The following is a 27550-nucleotide window of genomic DNA, read 5'->3' on the forward strand; positions in this document are numbered from 1 at the left end:
CTCGGTTTTAGGAGGTTCCTGACTATCTCGGATAACTCCCTGGCTTTCTCCTCCGGGAGAAACACCTTTTTCTGGACTGTGTCCAGGATCATCCCTAGGAACAGAAGACAAGTCGTCGGAACCAGCTGCGATTTTGGAATATTGAGAATCCAATCGTGCTGCCGCAACACTACCTGAGATAGTGCTACACCGACCTCCAACTGTTCCCTGGATCTTACCCTTATCAGGGAATCGTCCAAGTAAGGGATAACTAATATTCCCTTCCTTCGAAAGAATATCATCATTTCGGCCATTACCTTGGTAAAGACCCGGGGTGCCGTGGACCATCCATACGGCAGCGTCTGAACTGATAGTGACAGTTCTGTACCATAAACCGGAGGTACCCTTGATGAGAAGGGTACATTTTTTACATGAAGGTAAGCATCCTTGATGTCCCGAGACATCATGTAGTCCCCTTCTTCCAGGTTCGCAATCACTGCTCTAAGTGACTCAATCTTGAATTTGAACCTCTGTATGTAAGTGTTCAAAGATTTTAGATTTATAATCGGTCTCACCAAGCCGTCCGGCTTTGGTACCACAACAGTGTGGAATAATACCCTGTTCCCTGTTGCAGGAGGGGTACCTTGATTATCACCTGCTGGGAATACAGCTTGTGAATGGCTTCCAAAACTATCTCCCTGTCAGAAGGAGACATTGGTAAAGCCGACTTTAGGAAACGGCGAGGGGGAGACGTCTCGAATTCTAATTTGTACCCCTGAGTATCACCTGAAGGATCCAGGGGTCTACTTGCGAGTGAGCCCACTGCGCGCTGAAATTCATTGAGACGGGCCCCCCACCGTGCCTGATTCTGCTTGTAAAGCCCCAGCGTCCTACTGAGGGCTTGGCAGAGGCGGGAGAGGGTTTCTGTTCCTGGGAACTGGCTGATTTCTGCAGCCTTTTTCCTCTCCCTCTGTCACGGGGCAGAAAAGAGGAACCTTTTGCCCGCTTGTCCACGAAAAGACTGCGCCTGATAATACGGCGTCTTCTCATGATGAGAGGCGACCTGGGGTACAAACGTGGATTTCCCAGCTGTTGCCGTGGCCACCAGGTCTGAAAGACCGACCCCAAATAACTCCTCCCCTTAATAAGGCAATATTTCCAAATGCCGTTTGGAATACGCATCACCTGACCACTGACGTGTCCATAACCCTCTACTGGTAGAAATGGACAACGCACTTAGACTTGATGCCAGTCGGCAGATATTCCGCTGTGCATCACGCATATATAGAAATGCATCTTTAAAATGCTCTATAGGCAATAATATACTGTCCCTATCTAAGGTAACAATATTTTCAGTCAGGGAATCCGACCACGCCAACCCAGCACTGCACATCCAGGCTGAGGCGATTGCTGGTCGCAGTATAACACCAGTATGTGTGTAATACATTTTAGGATATCCTCCTGCTTTCTATCAGCAGGATCCTTAAGGGCGGCCATCTCAGGAGAGGGTAGAGCCCTTGTTCTTACCAGCGTGTGAGCGCTTTATCCACCCTAGGGGGTGTTTCCCAACGCACCCTAACCTCTGGCGGGAAAGGATATAATGCCAATAACATTTTTATCAGTTGTTATCGGGGGAAACCCACGCATCATCACACACCTCATTTAATTTCTCAGATTCAGGAAAACTACAGGTAGTTTTTCCTCACCGAACATAATACCCCTTTTTGGTGGTACTCGTATTATCAGAAATGTGTAAAACATTTTTCATTGCCTCAATCATGTAACGTGTGGCCCTACTGGAAGTCACATTTGTCTCTTCACCGTCGACACTGGAGTCAGTATACGTGTCGGTGTCTATATCTGCCATCTGAGGTAACGGGCGCTTTAGAGCCCCTGACGGCCTATGAGACGTCTGGACAGGCACAAGCTGAGTAGCCGGCTGTCTCATGTCAACCACTGTCTTTTATACAGAGCTGACACTGTCACGTAATTCTTCCAACAGTTCATCCACTCAGGTGTCGACCCCCTAGGGGGTGACATCACTATTACAGGCAATTTGCTCCGTCTCCACATCATTTTTCTCCTCATACATGTCGACACCAACGTACCGACATACAGCACACACACAGGGAATGCTCTGATAGAGGACAGGACCCCACTAGCCCTTTGGGGAGACAGAGGGAGAGTTTGCCAGCACACACCAGAGCGCTATATATATACAGGGATAACCTTATATAAGTGTTTTTCCCCTTATAGCTGCTGTATTGTTTATACTGCGCCTAATTAGTGTCCCCCTCTCTTTATTTAACCCTTTCTGTAGTGTAGTGACTGCAGGGGAGAGACAGGGAGCTTCCCTCCAACGAAGCTGTGAGGGAAAATGGCGCCAGTGTGCTGAGGAGATAGGCTCCGCCCCCTTATCGGCGGCCTTATCTCCCGTTTTTTGTGTATTTTTGGCATGGGTTAAATGCATCCATATAGCCCAGGAGCTATATGTGATGCATCTTTTGCCATTTAAGGTATTTTTATTGCGTCTCAGGGCGCCCCCACCCAGCGCCCTGCACCCTCAGTGACCGGAGAGTGAAGTGTGCTGAGAGCAATGGCGCACAGCTGCGGTCCGCTACCTTTTTGAAGACAGGACGTCTTCTGCCGCCGATTTTCCGGATCTCTTCAGGCTTCTGGCTCTGTAAGGGGGCCGGCGGCGCGGCTCTGGGACCCATCCAGGCTGGGCCTGTGATCGTCCCTCTGGAGCTAATGTCCAGTAGCCTAAGAAGCCCAATCCACTCTGCACGCAGGTGAGTTCGCTTCTTCTCCCCTTAGTCCCTCGATGCAGTGAGCCTGTTGCCAGCAGGACTCACTGAACATAAAAAACCTAAAACTAACTTTTCACTAAGCAGCTCAGGAGAGCCACCTAGTGTGCACCCTTCTCGTTCGGGCACAGAAATCTAACTGAGGCTTGGAGGAGGGTCAAAGGGGGAGGAGCCAGTGCACACCAGCTAGTCCTAAAGCTTTCTTTAGATGTGCCCAGTCTCCTGCGGAGCCGCTAATCCCCATGGTCCTTACAGAGTCCCCAGCATCCACTTAGGACGTTAGAGAAATAAGATTTTACTCACCGGTAAATCTATTTCTCGTAGTCCGTAGTGGATTCTGGGAGCCCGTCCCAAGTGCGGAATTCGGCAATACTTGTATATAGTTATTGCTTAACTATAGGGTTTTTTGTTCTGAGCCATCAGTTTAATGAGGCTCAGTTGTTGTTCATACTGTTAACAGGGTATAATTATCACAAGTTGTACGGTGTGATTGGTGTGGCTGGTATGAGTCTTACCCTGGATTCCAAATCCTTTCCTAGTAATGTCAGCTCTTCCGGGCACAGTTTCCCTAACTGAGGTCTGGAGGAGGGGCATAGAGGGAGGAGCCAGTGCACACCAGATGTAGTATCTAATCTTTTCTTTAGAGTGGCCAGTCTCCTGCGGAGCCCGTCTATTCCCCATGGTCCTTACGGAGTACCCAGCATCCACTACGGACTACGAGAAATAGATTTACCGGTGAGTAAAATCTTATTTTCTGTGTATATCTTTTCTGCATAGGTTCAGTGTGCAAACACATCCAATTCTAAATGGGGCCCTGGGTGTTGTAGGTAGTATGAATCTCCCACCAGGTCCTGCCTTCCAGAGACAAAGGCAGGGATGTAATGAAGGCAGAGTTTGGCGGCTGTGCGGAATACCAGCCGAACTCGGACGTTTTGTTAAAGGGACAATCATGTACAAGGCTAAACCATACCTTGTACATGATTGCCCCTTTCTCAGACTTCATTACATCTCGTTCAAAGTGCCTCAGCTGTTCCTTCAGCACTGAATGCAGATGGATATTGGGGGGTCATTCAGAGTTGATCGCTCGCTAGCTTTTAGCAGCCGTGCAAACGCATAGTTGCCGCCCACGGGGGAGTGTGTTTTCGCTTTGCAAGTGTGCGAACGTCTGTGCGGCCGAGCGGGACAAATACGTTTTTTGCAGTTTCCGAGTAGCTCTGGACTTACTCAGCCCTTGCAATCACTTCAGTCTTTTTGGTCCCGGAATTGACGTCAGACACCCGCCCAGCAAACGCTTGGACACGCCTACATTTTTCCAAACACTCCCTGAAAACGGTCAGTTGACACCCATAAACGCCCCCCTCTCCCTGTCAATCTCCTTGCAATCGGCTGTGCGAATGGATTCTTCGTTAACTCCATCGCCCAGCAACGAACCACTTTGTACCCGTATGAAGCGCATGCGCATTGCGGTACACACGCATGCGCAGTAGTAACCTGTCTGTACCATAATGGATGTCTAACCCTTACTTTAAAATGGTGTGTCGATAGTCATAAAAGTCAAAATTCTGATAATGGTGACACTCTGTGTTGATGTTGTTAATGTCAAAATTCAGACCATGTATGCAGTCTGGTGTTGATATTCTAAATGCTGACAAACTGATTGCATACTCTACCATTCAGGAATGGGAATGCCATTTTCAGCTTGCCATTTCATGGATGAGCAGGGTTGAACAGTTACCAGTCACACTATACACTGCACAAACAACAAGTGGGTCCACACATAATAAAGGCTATGAATTGCTCAAAGATGCAAATCTGCCCAGAGCCATAACAACCTTTCTTTCATGATTCAAGATGCACAGATAAATTGCAGATCTGTTGCTCTTGCCTCTTGCTTACAGGAGAGGATCCCAAACTCAGTCCTCAAGGCTTTAAGGATAACCATGCTCGGCACAGCTGACTAAATAAGCACCTCAGTCAATGTGTTTAGACATGGATTTCCTTTAAACCTGGACTGTTAGGGACACTTGAGGACAGAGTTTGGGAATCACTGGCTTTAGCAATGATTAAGGTAAAGGCATGCATCTGAGCATTGATCGTAAAACCCTCACTAATTAGAATTTTATATAAATGTAAGATGTTATGTTTTATTTACAACATATACTGTATGCAGTAAGTTTTTTACACAAACTGGGAGCATTCAAACCTAACCTCAATTTTTGTGCGGTAGAGAACAAGGCGTCTTAATCCAGAAAGTTTAGAAATATGGCTGAAAGCCTGAGGCGGCAGTTTATCACAAGAGGCGAGATTTAATTCCTGAAGATTTGGACACATCTCTGCTATGACTTCCAGGCATGCTTCATTTATGAAGTGTCCACATGCCAGCTCCAGGCGCACCAGTTCTGAGCCACACACTTTTAGGAGTCTGAAAAGTAAGCAAAATGGTTGTCTGTAAATGTTAGGTAAATATATTAAAAGTTCTAACAAAAAGGTGACAGTGGCATTGTATTAATTATCACCATGGAGTTGCACATCTAGGAGTCAAAAATAGGACTTTAATACCTACCGGTAATTCCTTTCCTCCTAGTCCATAGTGGATACTGGGGTCTTGTACTTTAATACCATGGGGTATAGATCGGGTCCACTGGAGCTTGGTACTTTAAAACTTTTAGTGTGTGCTGGCTCCTTCCCTCTATGCCCCTTCTACCAGACTCAGTCTAGGAAAACTGTGCCCGAGGAGACGGACAATATATGAGAGAAGAAACAATACAACAGGCAACAAGTCAACACACAACCATAAACGGAAGGAGGGCACTAACCAGAACAGAGGATAGCAACACCAACCTAACCAGGATAGCACAGCCATCCCAACAACAGAAGGGACCACAACACCGGTCCAAACAAATACTTACACAGGTAAGCAGGATTGAAGCACTGAGGCGTGCGCCCAGTATCCACTACGGACTAGGAGAAAAGGAATTACTGGTAGGTATTAAATTCCTATTTTCTGTTACGTCCTAGTGGATACTAGGGTCTTGTACTTTAGTACCATGGGGAAGTCCAAAAGCTCCCAAACGAGTGGGAGAATGCCGAGACCCCTGTAAAACCGCCTGACCAAACTGAAGGTCATCCTTGGCCAAGGTATCGATCCTATAGAACTTAATAAACGTGTTCAAACCAGACCAAGTTGCAGCTCGGCACAATTGTAGGGCCGAAACACCCCGGTCAGCCGCCCAGGAAGATCGCAGCAACCTCGTCAAGTGGGCATGAATAGACGTCAGCAAGGCAGAGCTGCCGAAGAATAGGCCTGTTGAATGGCCAACCTGAGCCAGCGAGCAAGAGATTGCTTAGAAGCCGGCCGACCAATCTTGGGAGGCATCATTAAGGACAAACAGCGAGTCAGAATTCAGATGACGGGCTGTCCTGTTGACATAAATCTTCAGAGCCCTGACCACATCCAAGGACTCATGACCAACAGAAGCGGCAGACAACACTGGAACCACTATAGGTTGATTCACATGAAAAGTGGAAACCACTTTCAGCAAAAACTGAAGACGAGTCAAAAGTTCTGCCCTGTCTGTGTGAAATATCAAATAACGGGCTCTTTCAGGATAAGGCCCCCAAAACAGAGACCGGTCTAACGGATGCCAATGCTAATAACATCACCGTCTTACAGGTGAGAAATTGAAACTCCACACTATGTAAGGGTTCAAACCAATTTGATTGAAGAAAGGACAGAACCACATTGAGGTCCCACGGAGCCGTGGGAGGCAAAAAGGGTGGTTGCAGATGAAGAACTCCCTTTGGGAAAGTCTGTACTTCAGGCAACATGGAAAGTTGTTTCTTGAAGAAACTAGAGAGCGCAGAAATCTGGACTTTGATGGAGCCTAACCATAGGCCCATATCCACTCCCGCTTGCAGGGAAAGTAGAAAATGACCAATTCTAATACCTTTCTACCTTCACACCAGGAAAATAGGATTTTAATACCTACCGGTAAATCCTTTTCTCCTAGTCCGTAGAGGATGCTGGGGACTCCAAAAGGACCATGGGGTATAGACGGGATCCGCAGGAGACATGGGCACACTAAAAAGACTTTGACTGGGTGTGAACTGGCTCCTCCCTCTATGCCCCTCCCCCAGACCTCAGTTATAGGAACTGTGTCCAGGAGAGACGGACATTTCGAGGAAAGGATTTTTGTTAAACTAAGGGCAAGAAACATACCAGCCCACACCATAAACACACCGTACAACTGGGTCAGCAGGAAACCAGACAACAGTATGAACAAACAACAGCAACAAGCTGAATATTACCGATACACAAACCTTGTGTAACCGAACATAACCATTATCAATACAACTGCAAGGAACTGTCTGCACTGGGATGAGCGCCCAGCATCCTCTACGGACTAGGAGAAAAGGATTTACCGGTAGGTATTAAAATCCTATTTTCTCTTACGTCCTAGAGGATGCTGGGAACTCCAAAAGGACCATGGGGTCTATACCAAAGCTCCAGACCGGGCGGGAGAGTGCGGACGACTCTGCAGCACCGATTGAGCAAACATAAGGTTCTCATCAGCCAGGGTATCAAACTTATAGAACTTAGCAAAAGTGTTTGAACCCGACCATGTAGCTGCTCGGCAAAGTTGAAGTGCCGAGACCCCTCCGGAAGCCGCCCAAGATGAGCCCACCTTCCTGGTAGAATGGGCCTTTACTGACTTCGGCAATGGCAACCCAGCCGAAGAATGAGCGTGCTGAATCGTATTACAAATACAGCGTGCAATAGTCTGCTTAGAAGCAGGATTTCCAATCTTGTTTGAAGCATACAGGACAAACAGAACCTCTGTTTTCCTAACAAGAGCCGTTCTGGCGACATACATCATCAAAGCCCTTACAACATCAAGAGATTTTGGGACTGCCATAGCATCCGTAGCCACAGGTACCACAATAGGCTGATTAATGTGAAATGAAGAAACCACCTTCGGCAGAAATTGTTGATGAGTCCTCAATTCCGCTCTATCCACATGAAAAATCAAATATGGGCTCTTGTGAGACAAAGCCCCCAACTCGGACACTCGTCTGGCAGACGCCAAAGCTAAAAGCATGACCACTTTCCAAGTGAGAAACTTTAACTCAACCTTACGCAAAGTTTCAAACCAGTGAGACATAAGAAACTGCAACACCACTTCAAGATCCCACGGCGCCACTGGTGGCACAAATGGAGGATGAATATGCAGCACTCCCTTCACGAAAGTCTGAACCTCAGGAAGGACGGCCAATTCCTTTTGAAAGAAAATAGATAAAGCCAAAATCTGTACTTTGATGGAACCCAATTTCAGGCCTGCATCCACGCCTGCCTGCAAAAAATGGAGGAAACAACCCAAGTGAAACTCTTCCGGAGGAGCTGCTTTGGTTTCACACCACGACACATACTTTCTCCAAATACTGTGATAATGTATCGCCGTGACCTCCTTCCTAGCCTTAAGGAGAGTGGGGATGACCTCCCCGGGAATACCCTTCCGAGCTAAGATTTGGCGTTCAACTTCCACGCCGTCAAACGCAGCCGCGGTAAGTCCAGAAACACGCAGGGCCCCTGCAGTAACAAGTCCTCTCTTAGAGGAAGCGGCCAGGGATCTTCCACTAGTAATTCCTGAAGAACCGGATACCAGGCCCTCCGTGGCCAATCTGGAGCGACGAGTATTGCCTGAACCCATGTTCGTCTTATGATCCTCAACACCTTTGGAATGAGAGGAAGCGGAGGGAAAACATACACCGACTGAAACACCCACGGAGTTACCAGGGTGTCCACCGCCCAGGCTTGGGGGTCCCTTGACCTGGAACAATACTTCGGAAGTTTCTTGTTGAGGCGAGACGCCATCATGTCCATCAGAGGAATTCCCCAACGCCTTGTCACTTCTGCAAATAACTCTTGATGAAGAGCCCACTTTCCTGGATGGAGATCGTGTCTGCTGAGGAAGTCTGCTTCGCAGGTGTCACGCCCAGGAGAAAGACTGCTGACAGAGCGCTCACGTGCTGTTCCACCCAGCGGAGAATTCTTGTGGCTTCCGCCATTGCCGCCCTGCTCCTTGTTCCGCCTTGGCGGTTTACGTACGCCACCGGTTATGTTGTCCGACTGGATCAGGACAGGGAGACCCTGAAGAAGGCTCTTCGCTTGCAGGAAGCCGTTGTAAATGGCTCTTAACTCGAGAACATTTACGTGGAGACAAGATTCCTGGCTTGACCATTTTCCCTGGAAACTTCTTCCCTGCGTGACTGCGCCCCAGCCTCGGAGACTTGCATCTGTGGTCAGCAGGACCCAGTCCTGAATTCCGAAACGGCATCCCTCTAGCAGGTGAGAGCCTTGCAGCCACCACAGGAGAGAGATCCTGGCCCTGTAAAACAGACTTATTTTCCGGTGCATGTGTAGGTGAGACCCGGACCATTTGTCCAGCAGGTCCCACTGAAACACCCAGGCATGAAACCTGCCAAACGGAATGGCATCGTAAGCCGCAACCATCTTCCCTAGCACTCGAGTGCATTGATGAATCGACACTCTTGTCGGTCTCAAAAGCTCCTTAACCATGGTCTGTATTTCCAGAGATTTGTCCTCCGGAAGAAACACTCTGTAGCTCCGTGTCTAGGATCATGACCAGGAAGGGCAGCCGAGTCGTCGGAATCAACTGAGACTTTGGCAAATTTAGAATCCAAACGTGATGTTGCAGAACCGTCAGGGAGAGTTCCACATTCTAAAGCAATTGTTCCTTTGACCTTGTCTTTATCAGGAGATCGTCCCAAGCACGGGATAATTGGGGCCGTGGAAAGCCCAAACGGCAACGTCTGAAATTGGTAATGACAATCCTGCACCGCAAATCTCAGGAAGGCCTGATGAGGAGGATATATCGGGACGTGTAAGTAGGCATCCTTTATGTCGACTGACGCCATAAAATCCCCCCCTTCTAGGCTGGAGATCACAGCTCGAAGAGATTCTATCTTGAACTTGAAAGTTTTCAAGTATGGATTGAGGGATTTTAGGTTCAGAATCGGTCTGACCGAGCCGTCCGGCTTCGGCACGACAAAGAGGCTCGAATAGAACCCTTACCCCCGCTGGGACGGGGGAACCGGCACAACGACCCTCTGTTGACACAGCTTTTGTATCGCAGCATTTACTACTACTCTTTCTGGAAGAGAAACTGGAAGGGCTGACTTGAAAAAACGGCGGGGGGGGCACTCGTGAAACTCCAGTTTGTACCCTTGGGACGTTATGTCTAAAACCCAAGGATCCAGGGCCGATTGAAACCAGACCTGACTGAAGAATCGGAGACCGCCCCCCACCGGCACGGACTCCCGCAGGGGAGCCCCAGCGTCATGCGGTGGACTTGGTAGAGGCGGGGGAGGACTTTTGGTCCTGGGTGCCTGATACTGCAGGCGACTTCTTTCCCCTTCCTCTACCTTTTGAAGCGAGGAAGGACGAGCCCTTTCCTCTTTTGTACTTATTAGGCCGAAAGGACTGCATCTGCTGATGGGGCACCTTTTTCTGTTGTGTGGGAACATAAGGAAGAAAAGATGACTTACCCGCAGTAGCGGTAGACCCCAGGTCAGCAAGGCCATCACCAAACAAGACACTACCTTTAAAGGGGAGAGCTTCCATATTTTTCTTGGAGTCGGCATCAGCATTCCATTGATGAATCCACAGCGCTCTCCTGGCCGAGACCGCCATGGCATTGGCTCTTGATCCCAAGAGACCAACATCCCTCGCCGCATCCTTTAGGTAATCTGCAGCGTCCTTGATATAACCAAGAGTCAAAAGAATGTTATCCTTATCAAGGGTATCCATATCAGAAGCCAAATTATCAGCCCACTTAGCAATAGCACTACTCACCCATACCGACGCCACAGCAGGTCTGAGCAATGCACCAGTATTAACGAAAATGGCCTTCAAAGTAGTCTCCAGCTTGCAATCCACTGGATCCTTGAGAGATGCCGTGTCAGGGGACAGAAGCGCCACCTTCTTGGACAATCGGAATAGAGCCTTGTCGACATTTGGAGACGACTCCCATTTTTCCCTGTCATCAGAGGGGAAAGGATATGCCATAAAAATTCTCTTGGGAATCTGCCACCTTTTGTCCGGCGACTCTCAAACCTTTTCACAAAGAGCATTCATTTCATGAGAGGGGGGAAACTTCACGTCAGGTTTTTTCCCTTTAAATAAACAAACAAACAAACAAACAGTTGTGTCCGGAACAGCAGGTTCGTCCGAGATATGTAAAACATCTTTAATAGCCACAATCATGTACTGAATACTCTTAACTACCCTTGGGTGTAAAGTAGCCTCATTGAAATCGACATCGGAGTCAGAGTCCGTGTCGGTATCTGTATCTACCATCTGGGTAAATGAACGTTTTTGTGACCCTGAGGGGGTCTGTACCTGAGCCAAAGCATCCTCCATGCTTGTGTCTGAGAATCATATTTATCCAGCTTCTTAGACAATAAAGCCACATTTGCATTCAGTGTACTCAACATAGTCACCCAATCAGCAGTCGGCTGTGCCGACAGAGCCATTTCCAACTCCTTTTCTGCGCCCCCAGTAACTTCCTCCGGGGAGGAACACTCAGCCTCAGACATGTCGACACGTAGTACCGACACACCCACACTCACACCGGCCAAATCAGGGGGACAGACCCACAGGGAAGCCTGCAGAGAGAAACACAGAGGGAGTATGCCAGCTCACACCCCAGCGCCCATATACTACAAAGCAATAATATATGTGGTTAGCGCTGCCTTAATAATAAAAAAGCACCAAAATTGTCTGTGCACCCCCCCCCCCCGTTTTGCTCCCTTTTACTTGTGAGGAACTTGGAGGTCCGGGTCAGCGTCTCTGCAGCGGCTGTGGAGAGAAGAAAATGGCGCTGGTGAGCTGTGCGGCTAGCCCCGCCCCTTCACGATGCGCTGTAGTCCCGGTAAAAATGTACGTTTTTATACTGGCGTGGGTATTATATACGGTGCCCGGGCACCGAATATGCCTTTAGCCAGTGTATATGACCCCAGTAACTGCTGCCCAGGGCGCTCCCCCCCAGCGCCCTGCACCCTGTGAGTGCCGTTGGTGAAGTGTGTGGGAGCATGGAGCGCAGCGCTACCGCTGCGCTGTACCGTTACTGAAGTCTTCTGCCATCTGAGGTCTTCTGTTCTTCTCATACTCACCCGGCTTCTTTCTTTTGGCTTCTGTAAGGGGGGTGACGGCGCAGCTCCGGGAACAAGCAGCTAGGCGAACCAAGTGATCGAACCCTCTGGAGCTAATGGTGTCCAGTAGCCTAAGAAGCAGAGCCCTTAACTAAGAAGTAGGTCTGACTTCTCTCCCCTCAGTCCCTCGATGCAGGGAGCCTGTAGCCAGCAGGTCTCCCTGAAAATAAAAAACCTAACAAAAGTCTTTTCCAGAGAAACTCAGTAGAGCTCCCCTAGTGTGTGTCCAGTCACTCCTGCTCACAGAGTCTAACCGAGGTCTGGGGGAGGGGCATAGAGGGAGGAGCCAGTTCACACCCAGTCAAAGTCTTTGTAGTGTGCCCATGTCTCCTGCGGATCCCGTCTATGCCCCATGGTCCTTTTGGAGTCCCCAGCATCCTCTAGGACGTAAGAGAAACATACTTCCTGGCCTGAACCATGGTGGAAATAACTCGGGAGGGAAGACCCTTTCTAGATAGAATTTCCCTCTCAACTTCCAAGCCGTCAAATGTAACCGCTGTAAGCCTGGATAAACGAACGGACCTTGCTGAAGATCGTTTCGTAGCGGCAGAGGCCAGGAATCCTCCAGAGCCATGGTTAGGAGGTCCGAGTACTACGCCCGTCGAGGCCAAACTGGGACAATTAGAATTGCCTAAACGCTTTCCCTTTTTAGTCTTTGGAGAACCCTTGGGATTAGCGGTAGAAGAGGGAACAGGAAACTCTTACATCCACAGGGTCATCAGTGAGTCCACTGCAGCAGCCTGCAGATCCCGCGTTCTGGAACAGTAACAGCATAGTTTCTTGTTTAGACGAGAAGCCATCAGTTCTATCTGCAGACAGCCTCACTGGTGAATCAACTGTTGAAACACCAGTGGATGTAGGCCCCATTCCCCTGGATAGAGGTCGTGCCCGCTGAGGAAGTCTGCTTCCCAGTTGTCCATGGAATGAATATAGCCGAGATGGCCCTTGCGTTAGCCTCCGCCCAGAGGAGGATTTTTGACACCTCTCACATCGCTGCTCTGCTTCTTGTTCCCCCTTGTCGGTTTATGTACTCCACCTCTGTTTATGTACTCCACCGCCGTGGCGATGTCCGACTGAACCTGGATCGCCTGATACTTGAGTCAATGAGAAGCCTGCAGAAGGGCATTGTAAATTGCCCCGAGTTGCAGGACGTTTATTGGCAGAACAGATTCCTGTCTCAACCACGTCCCCTTTTACTGGTCCCCTTGGGTCACAGCCTCCCCAACCCCGGAGGCCGGCATCCGTTGTCCGCAGAATCCATCTGGCTGATCAGAAATAGAATCAGACTGGAGTACCTGTGGCAGTGAGCGTTTATGTCAAGCCACTAGAGGGGGCTGAGAAGCCTTCTTGGTATCTGCTGCTTTAGCCACACAAGCAATGGAGTGCTTTAACACCTGTCTTTCTTTTAGCTGCAACTAATTCAGAATTTACAATTTGAATCATGCTCTTAAAGCTATCTAACCAGTCAAGTGCCTGTGAGCTGGGCTCTTCAGAGACAAGGAACATTGTTCACACACGAGTGACCCCGCTGAAGACGGGGTAGAATTACAAGCAACACACATAACCATGTCCACTGACATTATACAGGAAACTATAGCACAGCCCACTGAACAACACCTCACACAGGCCCTAGACAGCCCCTGGAGTGACACTAAGGAGCGGACACCGGCACACAGAACACAGCAGCACAATGTGTTGAAATATGTGTATGTGAAAAAAGTGTAGCAGCGCTACCGCTGGCGTGCTCCCCTGTCTATGACCCCCTGGTACCAGTTTTTCAGGTCTTGGAGGAGCAGCGTGCAAGCAGCCTTGGTGAACCGCAGCAGCAGTAAAATGGAGCCTTCCCGCCACTGGTCCCGCTCTGGGAAGCCCCGCCCCTTGCAGTGGCGTGCGGTCCCTCACAAAGATTATACTGGCCTCAGTAGTAAAAACACATGAAAATGTATTATACAGTCCACACAAAGCCTTAGAGACAGTGAGCACTGCAGGGCAGCAGCCCTGAGCCAGTTTGTCCGCGGCGGGCACCGCAGCTCCAGGCCCATGACCACCGCGTGACTTGCTGCCAAACTGCACCGGGGAACCACTAACTGGGACCCCGATGTAACACTCACCGCACCTGGGTCTTCGGCATCTGTTAGAGGGTGGCGGCTAGCTGCTGGCGTGGGCACACATACTAACGATGTGTGATCAGCACCTCAGTGTCCTGTCTGCTGGGATTACGAACCATTAACCCTCAGGAGGTTGGTGCAGTTCCCCCTCTAAGTCCCACGAAGCAGGTAGTCTGGTTGCCAAGCAGAGCTACCATAAATAATAGACTAAAATAACAAAGAAGAAAAAAATCTCTGGAGCTCCAGAGAAGTGCACCCGGAGCCTTGGGCACATTTTTCTATACTGAGTCTGCTAGGAGGGGCATAGAGGGGACGAGCCAGCACACACTGAAAGTTTTAAGGTGCCAGACACCAGTGGACCCGATTTATACTCCATGGTACTAAAGTACAAGACCCCAGTATCCACTAGGACGTAAGAGAAAACAAATTAATCAATAATGTAGTATTGTGACGATGGGCTTGATTCCGATGTGGATAGAGAGGCTATCACTGCTGCTTACATGGAAGCAGCTGCGATACTGTAATGAACTAGGAAGCGTCACTCCTGCATGCATTACTGATCCGAGCTGTATCCTAGGACGCAACATAAGATCATCTGCGACAACATTGGCTGGCTGCGTGACCCTGCAAGCCAGAAGCCGTATCTACTACAAAGAGGACCGGAAATCCCATCACTCCCCAACAACAACACACCTCCATTTTGGGAAACAGGCTGTGACCGCCCCCAAATGGCAATCTGTCAATAACAGACAGTCTGATGCTGTAGTGCGAACAGCACATGTGCAGTACAGCTCCTGTACATGGGCAAACATCGGTACTTTGTGGCATGCACAGCTTCTGCATCAGGACCTGAATCAGGCACACTGCCACAAAATGGTAATACAATAAGTGACAGGAGCTACAGTGTGAAACATCTTTATTCTTAAACAAACAAACCCACCTTAATACCCAACTACATCTGATGTGCTACCAGTCAAATCCCAGGTTTTCCTCAAATAGGTGGTCAGTGCTTCTCTGTCTTGCAGCATTCTGAAATAATGACCAGGCTGTTGGGAGATTTCAGCAATTGATCTGGTGAATGGAATCCTTTGTATAGACTGTCCGATGGAAATTCATAAACAAGGGGCATTATCTGTGCCCGATGGTGAGTGAGTGAAATCCGCTGAAATCGAATCACTACTGCATCAGGAGGCCTCTACTTGTAATAGACTCCTGCTGCTGCATTACCATACAGAGCTATGACTACGGCTTCCAAGGAACCAGCAGTGATAGCAACTTCAACCACATCTGAATTAACACCACTAAATGTAATAATTAAAAAAATAAAAAATAAAAAACTATAGTGAATGAGTAGCTCAAGTGTCCTGCAAGTGTGGACAAAAAACTAAGAAAGTGTTTGTGGGCCACGTGAGTACTTCCACATACTGTAGATTTTCACAACGCAATGCTGACAGAAAACTCTTCAAAAGGATAGTGGAGGTCCAGGATAGAGTGTATCTCCTTAACACTTCAGGGCAAGTACTGAGCTACAGTATGCTGAAGGCCCCAAAGAACAAGATAATTAAATAGTGTATGTCCCACTTTAATTATACTACCCATTGTGAGAGTCACCACTAGAGACAGTAAACATTGCACCTTTCAAATACAGCAAAACTACATGTTTACAGGTGACAGGTTCTGCCCTCTATCTATAGCACAACACCCAACGTAACAAAGTAACCCTTTAAAACATAAAATCAAAAGCATTAGCTTGTAGTTTAGAAATGCATCAGGAGGCTGTTCAACTGAAATAAAACATACAAAGTGGAGATGGGAATGTAAAGACTGTAACAAGAATTAATAATTTACACACAGTAAGAGGTTTTGTAAAATGTTTATAAGTCGAAGAACACAACATAGTAGTCTTAATGCATGATCGTGTTTGTTTCATTTCAGATTAAGAGAAAACAACAATACAGTATGTAAAGGGTATGCTTTTCTCCTTTTTAATGGTTCTACTGTAAGTGCACTGTGAATACGTCTGACAGATTTCCCTTCTTTTGCCTGTATGTTGGGAAATTGTATACAATATTGCATGGGGCGTACATCCTACTAGTGTGTACACAGACTCACTCACTCCTGAAGCCAAGGAACAGTAGCACAAATCTCTTCCTTGCAAGCTTGTCCGTTACAGCAACAGTAAATGCAAACATTAAGGCAACCTTTGTACAATGTCAAGGTTAACCAGTTGCCTGGCATGGTCGTATCAGATGAGCTAACGCCAAGCTGGGCTTTCCCTGACACGGTCGCCTCTGACATAACGTGTCAGACGCCTACAAAGTAATCACCCGGGCACAGCCAACTCGGCCGGCCCCTTGGTTGTCACAGCATCTTCCCCCCCAGCCTCCTCCTTCTAAGGTACAGAAGGGCAATCCTAAAAAGAATACTAATTTATCTATTAAAAGGCAATATCTTATATTGCGTATGTGACATTGGGGTAGATGTATTAACCTGGAAAAGGCATAAGGAAGTGATAAACTAGTAATATGTGCAAGGTGATAAACGCACCAGCCAATCAGTACCAATATGTAAATTAACAGTTAGGAGCTGATTGGCTTGTGTGTTTATCATCTTGCACATATCACTGGTTTATCACTTTCTTATGAAATCTCCAGGTTAATACATCTGCCCCATTGTAACTAGCTCTTAGAGCAGTAAAGCTGCCTTGGAGCGATCATCTCCCCTGTGAAATGGACACACCTTTCAACTTCAAAGCAGCATGTACAAACCGATAATGGTGCTCAAGCTAAATTCAGATGGCATTTGGTCTGTAAAATGATTATCAAAAAAATATGGTCAATATCTAAAACATGTTTAACCTTTCTGTTCTAGCTTGCACTACAGAACATAATGGGTGTGCCTTTTTATGTGAGAAAACAAGGATTTGCAGAAAAACTTCTTTTGAGAAAACAAATGTTTTCAATCCAAAAGCAGACAACAAAGTGGTCAGAATTAATACAGTCCTATTATTCAACAATCTCGCAGCAGGATTTAAAGCTGAAATATCTTTAAAAGGCAAAAATAAGATTTTAAACCTACCGGTAAATATTTTTCTCCTAGTCCGTAGAGGATGCTGGGGACTCCGTAAGGACCATGGGGTATAGACGGGCTCCGCAGGAGACATGGGCACTCTAAGACTTTAGATGGGTGTGAACTGGCTCCTCCCTCTATGCCCCTCCTCCAGACCTCAGTTAAAGAACAGGCCCAGAGGAGACGGACAGTACGAGAAAAGGATTTTTGTTAATCTAAGGGCGAGATACATACCAGCCCACACCATCCACACCGTATAACCTGGGATATACGAAACCAGTCAACAGTATGAACAAACAGCATCAGCCAGAGATTGATCTCAACTGTAACATAACCCTTATGTAAGCAACAACTATATACAAGCCTTGCAGAAAAAGTCCGCACTTGGACGGGCGCCCAGCATCCTCTACGGACTAGGAGAAAAAGATTTACCGGTAGGTTTAAAATCTTATTTTCTCTTACGTCCTAGAGGATGCTGGGGACTCCGTAAGGACCATGGGGATTATACCAAAGCTCCAGACCGGGCGGGAGAGTGCGGATGACTCTGCAGCACCGATACAGCAAACATGAGGTCCTCAATAGCCAGGGTATCAAACTTGTAGAATTTTGCAAAAGTGTTTGAACCCGACCAAGTAGCTGCCCGGCAAAGCTGTAATGCCGAGACGCCTCGGGCAGCCGCCCAAGAAGAGCCCACCTTCCTAGTGGAATGGGCCTCTAACCGAATTAGGTAACGGCAATCCAGCCGTAAAATGAGCCTGCTGAATCGTGTTACAGATCCAGCGAGCAATAGTCTGCTTAGAAGCAGGAGCGCCAACCTTTTTGGCCGCATACAGGACAAACAGTGCCTCTGTTTTCCTAACTCGAGCCGTCCTGGCTACATAAATTTTTAAGGCCCTGACTACATCAAGGGATTTGGAATCCTCCAAGTCACCCGTAGCCACAGGCACCACAATAGGTTGGTTCATATGAAATGACGAAACCACCTTAGGTAGAAATTGAGGACGAGTTCTCAACTCTGCTCGATCCACGTGGAAAATCAGATAGGGGCTCTTGTGAGACAAGGCCGCCAATTCGGACACCCGCCTCGCGGATGCCAAGGCCAACAACATGACCACTTTCCAAGTGAGAAATTTTAATTCAACCGTTTGAAGAGGTTCAAACCAGTGTGACTTAAGGAGCTGTAACACCACGTTAAGGTCCCACGGTGCCACTGGGGGCACAAAAGGAGGTTGGATGTGCAGCACTCCCTTTACAAAAGTCTGGACTTCTGGGAGAGAAGCCAATTCCCTCTGAAAGAATATAAATAAGGCCGAAATCTGCACCTTAATGGAGCCTAACTTTAGGCCCATATCCACTCCTGTCTGTAGAAAATGGAGAAAACGACCCAGCTGAAAATCTTCTGTAGGAGCATTCTTGGCTTCACACAAAGAAACATATTTCCTCCAAATACGGTGATAGTGCTTCACCGTTACCTCCTTCCTAGCTTTGATCAGAGTAGGGATAACTTCTCCCGGAATACCTTTCCTAGCTAGGATTTGGCGTTAACCGCCATGCTGTCAAACGTAACCGCGGTAAGTCTTGGAACACACAGGGCCCCTGTTGCAACAGGTCCTCCCTGGGAGGAAGAGGCCACGGATCTTCTGTGAGCATCTCCTGAAGATCTGAATACCAGGCCCTTCGAGGACAATCTGGAACAATGAGTATTGTCTGCACTCTTGTTCGTCTTATGATTATCAATATTTTTGAGATGAGTGGAAGTGGAGGGAACACGTAGACCGACTGAAAGACCCACGGTGTCACCAGGGCGTCCACTGCCACTGCCTGAGGGTCCCTCGACCTGGAACAATACGTCCAAAGCTTTTTGTTGAGGCGTGACGCCATCATGTCTATTTGAGGAAGTCCCCAACGACTTGTTATCTCTGCAAAGACTTCTTGATGAAGTCCCCACTCTCCTGGATGGAGATCGTGTCTACTGAGGAAGTCTGCTTCCCAGTTGTCTACTACCGGAATGAAGACTGCTGACAGAGCACTTACATGATTTTCCGCCCAGCGAAGAATCCTGGTGGCTTCTGCCATTGCTGCTCTGCTCCTTGTCCCGCCTTGGCGGTTTACATGCGCCACGGCTGTGACGTTGTCCGACTGAATCGGAACGGGTAGGTTGCGAAGAAGACTCTCCGCTTGTTGTAGGCCGTTGTATATGGCCCTTAATTCCAGCACATTGATGTGTTGACAAGCCTCCTGGCTTGACCATATTCCCTGAAAATGTCTTCCTTGTGTGACTGCTCACCATCCTCGGAGGCTCGCGTCCGTGGTCACAAGAACCCAGTCTTGAATGCCGAACCTGCGACCCTCTAGAAGGTGAGCACTCTGAAGCCACCACAGGAGAGATACCCTGGCCCTGGGGGACAGGCTTATCCTCTGATGTATTTGTAGATGGGACCCTGACCACTTGTCCAGAAGGTCCCATTGAAAAGTTCTCACGTGGAACCTGCCAAACGGAATGGCCTCGTAGGCTGCCACCATCTTTCCCAATACTCGAGTGCAGTGATGAACTGACACTCTTTTTGGCTTTAGCAGGTCCCTGACCATGTTCTGGAGTTCCTGGGCTTTTTCCGTTGGGAGAAAAACCCTCTTTTTTTACCGTGTCCAGAACCATGCCCAAAAAATAAGAATTTACTCACCGGTAATTCTATTTCTCGTAGTCCGTAGTGGATGCTGGGAACTCCGTAAGGACCATGGGGAATAGCGGGCTCTGAAGGAGGCTGGGCACTCTAGAAAGATCTTAGACTACCTGGTGTACACTGGCTCCTCCCACTATGACCCTCCTCCAAGCCTCAGTTAGGACACCGTGCCCGGACGAGCGTACACAATAAGGAAGGATTTTGAATCCCGGGTAAGACTCATACCAGCCACACCAATCACACCGTATAACTTGTGATATGAAACCCAGTTAACAGTATGAAACAACTGAGCCTCTCAACAGATGGCTCAACAATAACCCGATTTAGTTAACAATAACTATGTACAAGTATTGCAGATAAACCGCACCTGGGATGGGCGCCCAGCATCCACTACGGACTACGAGAAATAGAATTACCGGTGAGTAAATTCTTATTTTCTCTGACGTCCTAGTGGATGCTGGGAACTCCGTAAGGACCATGGGGATTATACCAAAGCTCCCAAACGGGCGGGAGAATGCGGATGACTCTGCAACACCGAATGAGAGAACTCCAGGTCCTCCTCAGCCAGGGTATCAAATTTATAGAATTTTGCAAACGTGTTTGCCCCTGACCAAGTAGCAGCTCGGCAAAGTTGTAAAGCCGAGACCCCTCGGGCAGCCGCCCAAGATGAGCCCACCTTCCTTGTGGAATGGGCATTGACAGATTTTGGCTGTGGCAGGCCTGCCACAGAATGTGCAAGCTGAATTGTACTACAAATCCAACGAGCAATAGTCTGCGTAGAAGCAGGAGCACCCAGCTTGTTGGGTGCATATAGGATAAACAGCGAGTCAGATTTTCTGACTCCAGCCGTTCTGGAAACATATTTTCAGGGCCCTGACCACGTCTAACAACTTGGAGTCCTCCAAGTCCCTAGTAGCGGCAGGCACCACAATAGGCTGGTTCAGGTGAAACGCTGACACCACCTTAGGGAGAAACTGGGGACGAGTCCTCAATTCTGCCCTATCCATATGGAAAATCAGATAAGGGCCTTTACATGATAAAGCCGCCAATTCTGATACTCGCCTGGCCGAAGCCAAGGCCAATAACATGACCACTTTCCAAGTGAGATATTACAGATCCACGGTCTTTAGTGGTCCCAAGGTGCCACAGGAGGCACAAACGGGGGCTGAATATGCAGCACTCCTTTTATAAATGTCTGAACTTCAGGTACTGAAGCTAGTTCTTTTTGAAAGAAAATCGACAGAGCCGAGATCTGTACCTTAATGGAACCTAATTTAAGGCCCATAGTCACTCCTGCTTGCAGGAAATGCAGAAAATCGACCTAGTTGAAATTCCTCTGTTGGGGCCCTTTCGGCCTCACACCATGCAACATATTTCCGCCATATGCGGTGATAATGATTTGCTGTAACCTCTTTCCTGGCTTTAGTAAGCGTAGGAATGACTTCCTCCGGAATGCCCTTTTCCTTCAGGATCCGGCGTTCAACCGCCATGCCGTCAAATGCAGCCGCGGTAAGTCTTGGAACAGACAGGGCCCCTGCAGCCGCAGGTCCTGTCTGAGTGGCAGAGGCCATGGGTCCTCTGATATAAATTCTTGAAGTTCTGGGTACCAAGCTCTTCTTGGCCAGTCCGGAACCACGAGTATCGTTCTTACTCCTCGCCTTCCTATTATTCTCAGTACCTTTGGTATGAGAGGCAGAGGGGAGAACACATAAACCGACTGGTACACCCACGGTGTTACCAGAGCGTCCACAGCTATCGCCTGAGGGTCCCTTGACCTGGCGCAATATCTTTTATAGCTTTTTGTTGAGGCGGGACGTCATCATGTCCACCTGTGGCCTTTCCCAATGGTGTACAATCCTTTGGAAGACTTCTGGAGGAAGTCCCCACTCTCCCGGGTGGAGGTAGTGTCTGTTGAGAAGATCTGCTTCCCAGTTGTCCACTCTGGGAATGAACACTGCTGACAGTGCTAACACATGATTTTCCGCCTATCGGAGAATCCTTGTGGCTTCTGCCATCGCCATTCTGCTTCTTGTGCCACCCTGTTGGTTTACATGGGCGACTGCCGTGATGTTGTCTGATTGGATCAGTACCAGCTGGTTTTGAAGCAGAGGTCTTGCCCCTCAGGGCATTGTAAATGGCCCTCAGGTCCAGAATATTTATGTGTAGGGAAATCACCTGACTTGACCAAAGTCCCTGGAAGTTTCTTCCCTGTGTGACTGCCCCCCAGCCTCAAAGGCTGGCATCCATGGTCACTAGGACCTAGTCCAGTATGCCGAACCTGCGGCCCTCTTGAAGATGGGCACTCTGCAGCCACCACAGTAGAGATAACCCTGTCTCCAAGGACCAGGGTATCAGCCTATGCATCGGAAGATGCGATCCGGACCACTTGTCCAACAGGTCCCTCTGAAAAGTTCTTGTATGGAACCTGCCTAATGGGATTGCTTCGTAGGAAGCTACCATTTTTCCCAGGACTCGCGTGCAACGATGTACCGCTACCTGTTTTGGCTTCAGGAGGTCTCCGACTAGAGATGACAACTCCTTGGCTTTCTCCTCCGGGAGAAACACTATTTCTGGTTTATGTCCAGAACCATCCCCAGGAACAGTAGACGTGTCATAGGAACCAGCTGTGACTTTGGACTGTTTAGAATCCAACCGTGCTGTTGTAGCACTTTCCAAAATAGTGCTACCCCGACTACCAACTGCTCCTTGGACCTCGCCCTTATAAAGAGATTGTCCAATTACAGGATAATTAAAACTCCCTTTTTTCGAAGGAGTATCATCATTTCGGCCATTACCTTGATAAAACACCCTCGGTGCCATGTACAGTCCAAACGGCAGTGTCTGGACTTGGTAATGGTAATCCTGTACCACAAATCTGAGGTACTCCTGGCGAGGATGGTAAATGGGGACATGCAGGTAAGCATCCTTGATGTCCCGGGATACCATGTAATCCCCCTCGTCCAGGCTTGCAATAACCGCCCTGAGCGATTCCATCTTGAACTTGAATTTTTTTATGTATGTGTTCAAGGATTTTAAATATAAAATGGGTCACACCGAACCATGCGGTTTCGGTACCCCAAACCGTGCGGAATAGTAACCCCGTCCTTGTTGAAGTAGGGGCACCTTGAGTATTACCTGCTGGGAATACCGCTTATTAATTGCCTCTAGCCCAGCCTCCCTGCCTGAGGGAGTCGTCAGCAAGGCATATTTTAGGAAACGGCTGGGGGGAGACATCTCTAATTCCAGCTTGTACCCCTGAAATACTACTTGAAAGAAACAGGGATCCACCTGTGAGCGAGCCCACTAATTGCTGAAATTTTTGAGACGGCCCCCCACCGTACCTGGCTACACCTGTGGAGCACCCGCGTCATGCTGTGGACTCACAGGAAGCGGGGGAAGAATTTTGATTCTGGGAACAGGCTGACTGGTGCAGCTTTTTCCCTCTTCCCTTGTCTCTGTACAGAAAGGAAGCGCCATTTGACCCGCTTGCTTTTCTGAAGCCGAAAGGACTGTACCTTTGTCTGTGAGGAAACCTGGAGGTAAAAATATTTCTTCCCAGCAGTTGCTGTGGATACGAGGTCCCAGAGACCATCCCCAAATAATTCCTCACCCTTATAAGGCAGAATCTCTATGCGCTTTTTAAGTCAGCATCACCTGTCCAGTGACAGGTCTCTAATACCCTCCTGACAGAATGGACATTACATTCATTTTGGATGCCAGCAGGCAAAATATCCCTCTGTGCATCCCTCATATATAAGACGACGTCTTTAATATGTTCTCATATTAGCAAACTAGTATGCTTGACAGGGTCACCGACCACGCTGCAGCAGCACGCTCTGCAGGTCTCAGTCTAGTACCCGAGTGTGTAAATACAGACTTCAGGATAGCCTCCTGCTTTTTATCAACAGGTACCTTCAAAGTGGCCGTTCCTAAAAGGCAGTGCCACCTTTTTTGACAACCGTGTGAGCGCCTTATCCACCCTAGGGGATATCTCCCAGCGTAACTTATCCTCCTGGCGGGAAAGGGTACGCCATCAGTAACTTTTTATAAATTACCAGTTTCTTAACGCTTTTCACACACTTCATTTATTCATCTGATGGGGGAACAAAACACTGCCTGTTTTTTCTCCCCAAACCTAAAACCCATTTTTAGAGGTGCTTGGGTTAATGTCAGAAATGTATAACACATTTTTTTATTGCCGGGATCAAGTCACGGATGTTCCTAGTGGATTGTGTATATGTCTCAACCTTGTCGACACTGGAGTCAGACTCCGTGTCGACATCTGTGTCTGCCATCTGAGAGAGCGGGCGTTTTTGAGCCCCTGATGGTCTTTGAGACGCCTGGGCAGGCGCGGGCTGAGAAGCCGGCTGTCCCACAGCTGTTACGTCATCCACCCTTTTATGTAAGGAGTTGACACTGTCGGTTAATACCTTTCACCTATCCATCCACTCTGGTGTCGGCCCCACAGGGGGCGACATCACATATATCGGCCTCTGTTCCGTCACCATATAAGCCTCCTCATTCAACATGTCGACACAGCCGTACCGACACACCGCAGACACACAGGGAATGCTCTAAACGAGGACAGGACCCACAAAAGCCCTTTGGGGGGACAGCGTGAGAGTATGCCAGCACACACCAGAGCGCTATATAATGCAGGGACTAACTGAGTTATGTCCCCTATAGCTGCTTTTCAATATAATATACTGTATACAGTGCCAATTTTAATGCCCCCCCTCTCTTTTCCCTCTTACTGTACTGTAGAATTGCAGGGAAGAGCCAGGGAGCTTCCTTCCAGCCGAGCTGTGAGGGAAAAATGGCGCCAGTGTGCTGAGGAGATAGGCTCCGCCCCTTTTTCGCGGCGTATTCTCCCGCTTTTTATGGGATTCTGGCAGGGGTATTTACCTCATATATAGCCCCAGGGGCTATATATTGAGGTATTTTAGCCAGCCAAGGTGTTTTTATTGCTGCCTCAGGGCGCCCCCCCCCAGCGCCCTGCACCCTCAGTGACCGGAGTGTGAAGTGTGTATGAGGAGCAATGGCGCACAGCTGCAGTGCTGTGCGCTACCTTGGTGAAGACAGGATGTCTTCATGCCGCCGATTTTCCGGACCATCTTCTTGCTTCTGGCTCTGTAAGGGGGACGGCGGCGCGGCTCCGGGACCGAACATCAAGGCTGGGCCTGCGGTCGATCCCTCTGGAGCTAATAGTGTCCAGTAGCCTAAGAAGCCCAATCCGGCTGCAAGCAGGCGAGTTCGCTTCTTCTCCCCTTAGTCCTGTTGCCAGCAGGTCTCACTGAAAATAACAAATTCTAAGACTATAACTTTCTAAGAGCTCAGGAGAGCCCCTAGTGTGCATCCAACCTCGGCCGGGCACGAAATCTAACTGAGGCTTGGAGGAGGGTCATAGTGGGAGGAGCCAGTGCACACCAGGTAGTCTAAGATCTTTCTAGAGTGCCCAGCCTCCTTCGGAGCCCGCTATTCCCCATGGTCCTTACGGAGTTCCCAGCATCCACTAGGACGTCAGAGAAATGACAGTCGAGTTGTCGGAACCATCTGCGACTTTGGTAGATTTAGAATCCAGCCGTGTTGTTGTAGTTCTCTCAGGGAGAGAGACACGCTTCTCAGTAACTGATCTCTTGATCTTGCCTTTATCAGGAGATCGTCCAAGTATGGGATAATTGTGACTCCTTGCTTGCGCAGGAAGCAGGAGCACCATCTTTTCCGCCATTACCTTGGTGAAAATCCTCGGGGCCGTGGAAAGCCCAAACGGCAACTGGTAATGACAATCCTGTACAGCGAATCTCAGGTACGCCTCACGAGGGGGATAAATGGGGACATGAAGGTATGCATCCTTTATGTCTAGCGACACCATAAAATCCCCCCCTTCCAGGCTGGAGATCACTGCCCCGAGAGATTCCATCTTGAATTTGAACCTTTTCAAATACAGGTTTAGGGATTTTAGATTCAGAATGGGTCTGACCGAGCCATCCGGCTTCGGGACCACAAATAGGGTTGAATAATACCCCTTCCCCTGTTGCATTAGGGGAACCTTGATGATCACTTGCTGTTGACACAGCTTTTGTATGGCAGCTGAAACTATTTACCTCTCTGGGGGAGTTTGTAGCCTTGGGATACAATCTCGACCGCCCAAGGATCCAAATCCGACTGAACCCAGACCTGGCTGAAGAGTCGAAGACGTGCCCCCACCGGTGCGGACTCCCTCAGCGGAGCCACAGCGTCATGCGGTGGATTTTGTAGAGGCCGGGGAGGACTTTTGTTCCTGGGAACTAGCCGTAGCAGGCGCTCTTTTCCCTCTACCTCTGGCGAGGAAGGAAGAGCCCCGACTCTTTCTGAACTTATGCGACCGAAAGGACTGCATCGGATATTGAGGTGTTTTCTTTTGCTGTGGGGGAACGTAAGGCAAAAAAGAAGACTTACCCGCGGTAGCTGTGGCAACCAGGTCCGCGAGGCCCTCCCCAAATAAAACCTCACCCGTGTAAGGTAAAATCTCCATATGTCTCTTTGAATCGGCATCCCCTGTCCATTGGCGGGTCCACAGGGACCTTCTAGCCGAAATTGCCATGGCATTGGCTCTTGAACTCAACAGCCCAATATCTCTCGCAGCCTCTCTCATATATAACGCGGCATCCTTAATGTGACCCAAAGTCAACAAAATGCTATCTTTATCTAGGGTGTCAATGTCAGATGACAAGTTATCTGCCCACGCTGAAATTGCGCTACCCACCCACATGCCGACGCTACTGCCGGTCTGAGCAGGGCACCCGTATGTGTGTAAATTGATTTTAAGGTAGTTTCCTGTCTGCGATCAGCAGGATCCTTGAGGGCTGCCGTGTCTGGAGACTGTAGCGCCACCTTTTTGGACAAGCGCGTTAAAGCCTTGTCCACCGTGGGCGAGGATTCCCACCGTAACCTGTCCTGTGAGGGGAAGGGATACGCCATAATAATTCTATTGGGAATCTGCAGTTTCTTGTCTGGAGTTTCCCCAAGCTTTTTTAAATAAAGCGTTCAGCTCATGAGATGGGGGAAACGTTACCTCAGGTTTCTTTTCCTTAAACATGCAGACCCTCGTGTCAGGGACAGAGGGGTCCTCAGTGATATGCAAAACATCTTTTATTGCAATAATCATATAATGAATACTCTTGGCCACCCTTGGGTTTAACCGTGCATCATCATAGTCGACACTGGAGTTGGAATCCGTGTCGGTATCAGTGTCTGCTATCTGGGAAAGGGGACGTTTATGAGACCCCGAAGGGCCTTGTAACGCAGTCAAAGCCATGGATTGACTCCCTGCTGTTTCCCTGGACTCTGCTTTGTCCAATCTTTTATGTAATAAAGTCACATTTGCATTTAAAACATTCCACATATCCAACCAATCAGGTGTCGGCGGTGCCGAAGGAGACACCACAATCATCTGCTCTGCCTCCTCCCTAGACGAGCCCTCCGCTTCAGACATGCCGACACACATGTACTGACACCCCCACACACACTGGGATATACAAATATGGGGACAGCCCCCCAATGAGGCCCTTTGGAGAGACAGAGAGAGAGTATGCCAGCACACACCCCGCGCCACTGGAACAAAGTCCCAGTCTGTACAGCGCTATACATATTACATATACACATATATATATATGCACATACACACACACACACA

At 48.6% G+C, this 27550-nt stretch overlaps 1 protein-coding gene across 2 annotated transcripts in view; it reads right to left on the reverse strand.

The window, feature by feature from the left end:
• FBXL4 (F-box and leucine rich repeat protein 4) overlaps positions 1 to 27550 on the reverse strand; it is a 93095-nt gene that overhangs the window by 23867 nt on the left and 41678 nt on the right. For both annotated transcript variants that reach the window (XM_063917023.1, XM_063917022.1), the window contains one exon: positions 4995 to 5208. In XM_063917023.1, the coding sequence (XP_063773093.1) occupies positions 4995 to 5208 (214 nt within the window). The remainder of the gene's footprint in view (positions 1 to 4994; positions 5209 to 27550) is intronic.

This window comes from Pseudophryne corroboree, chromosome 4, assembly GCF_028390025.1.
Source record: "Pseudophryne corroboree isolate aPseCor3 chromosome 4, aPseCor3.hap2, whole genome shotgun sequence".
NCBI lineage: Eukaryota > Metazoa > Chordata > Amphibia > Anura > Myobatrachidae > Pseudophryne > Pseudophryne corroboree.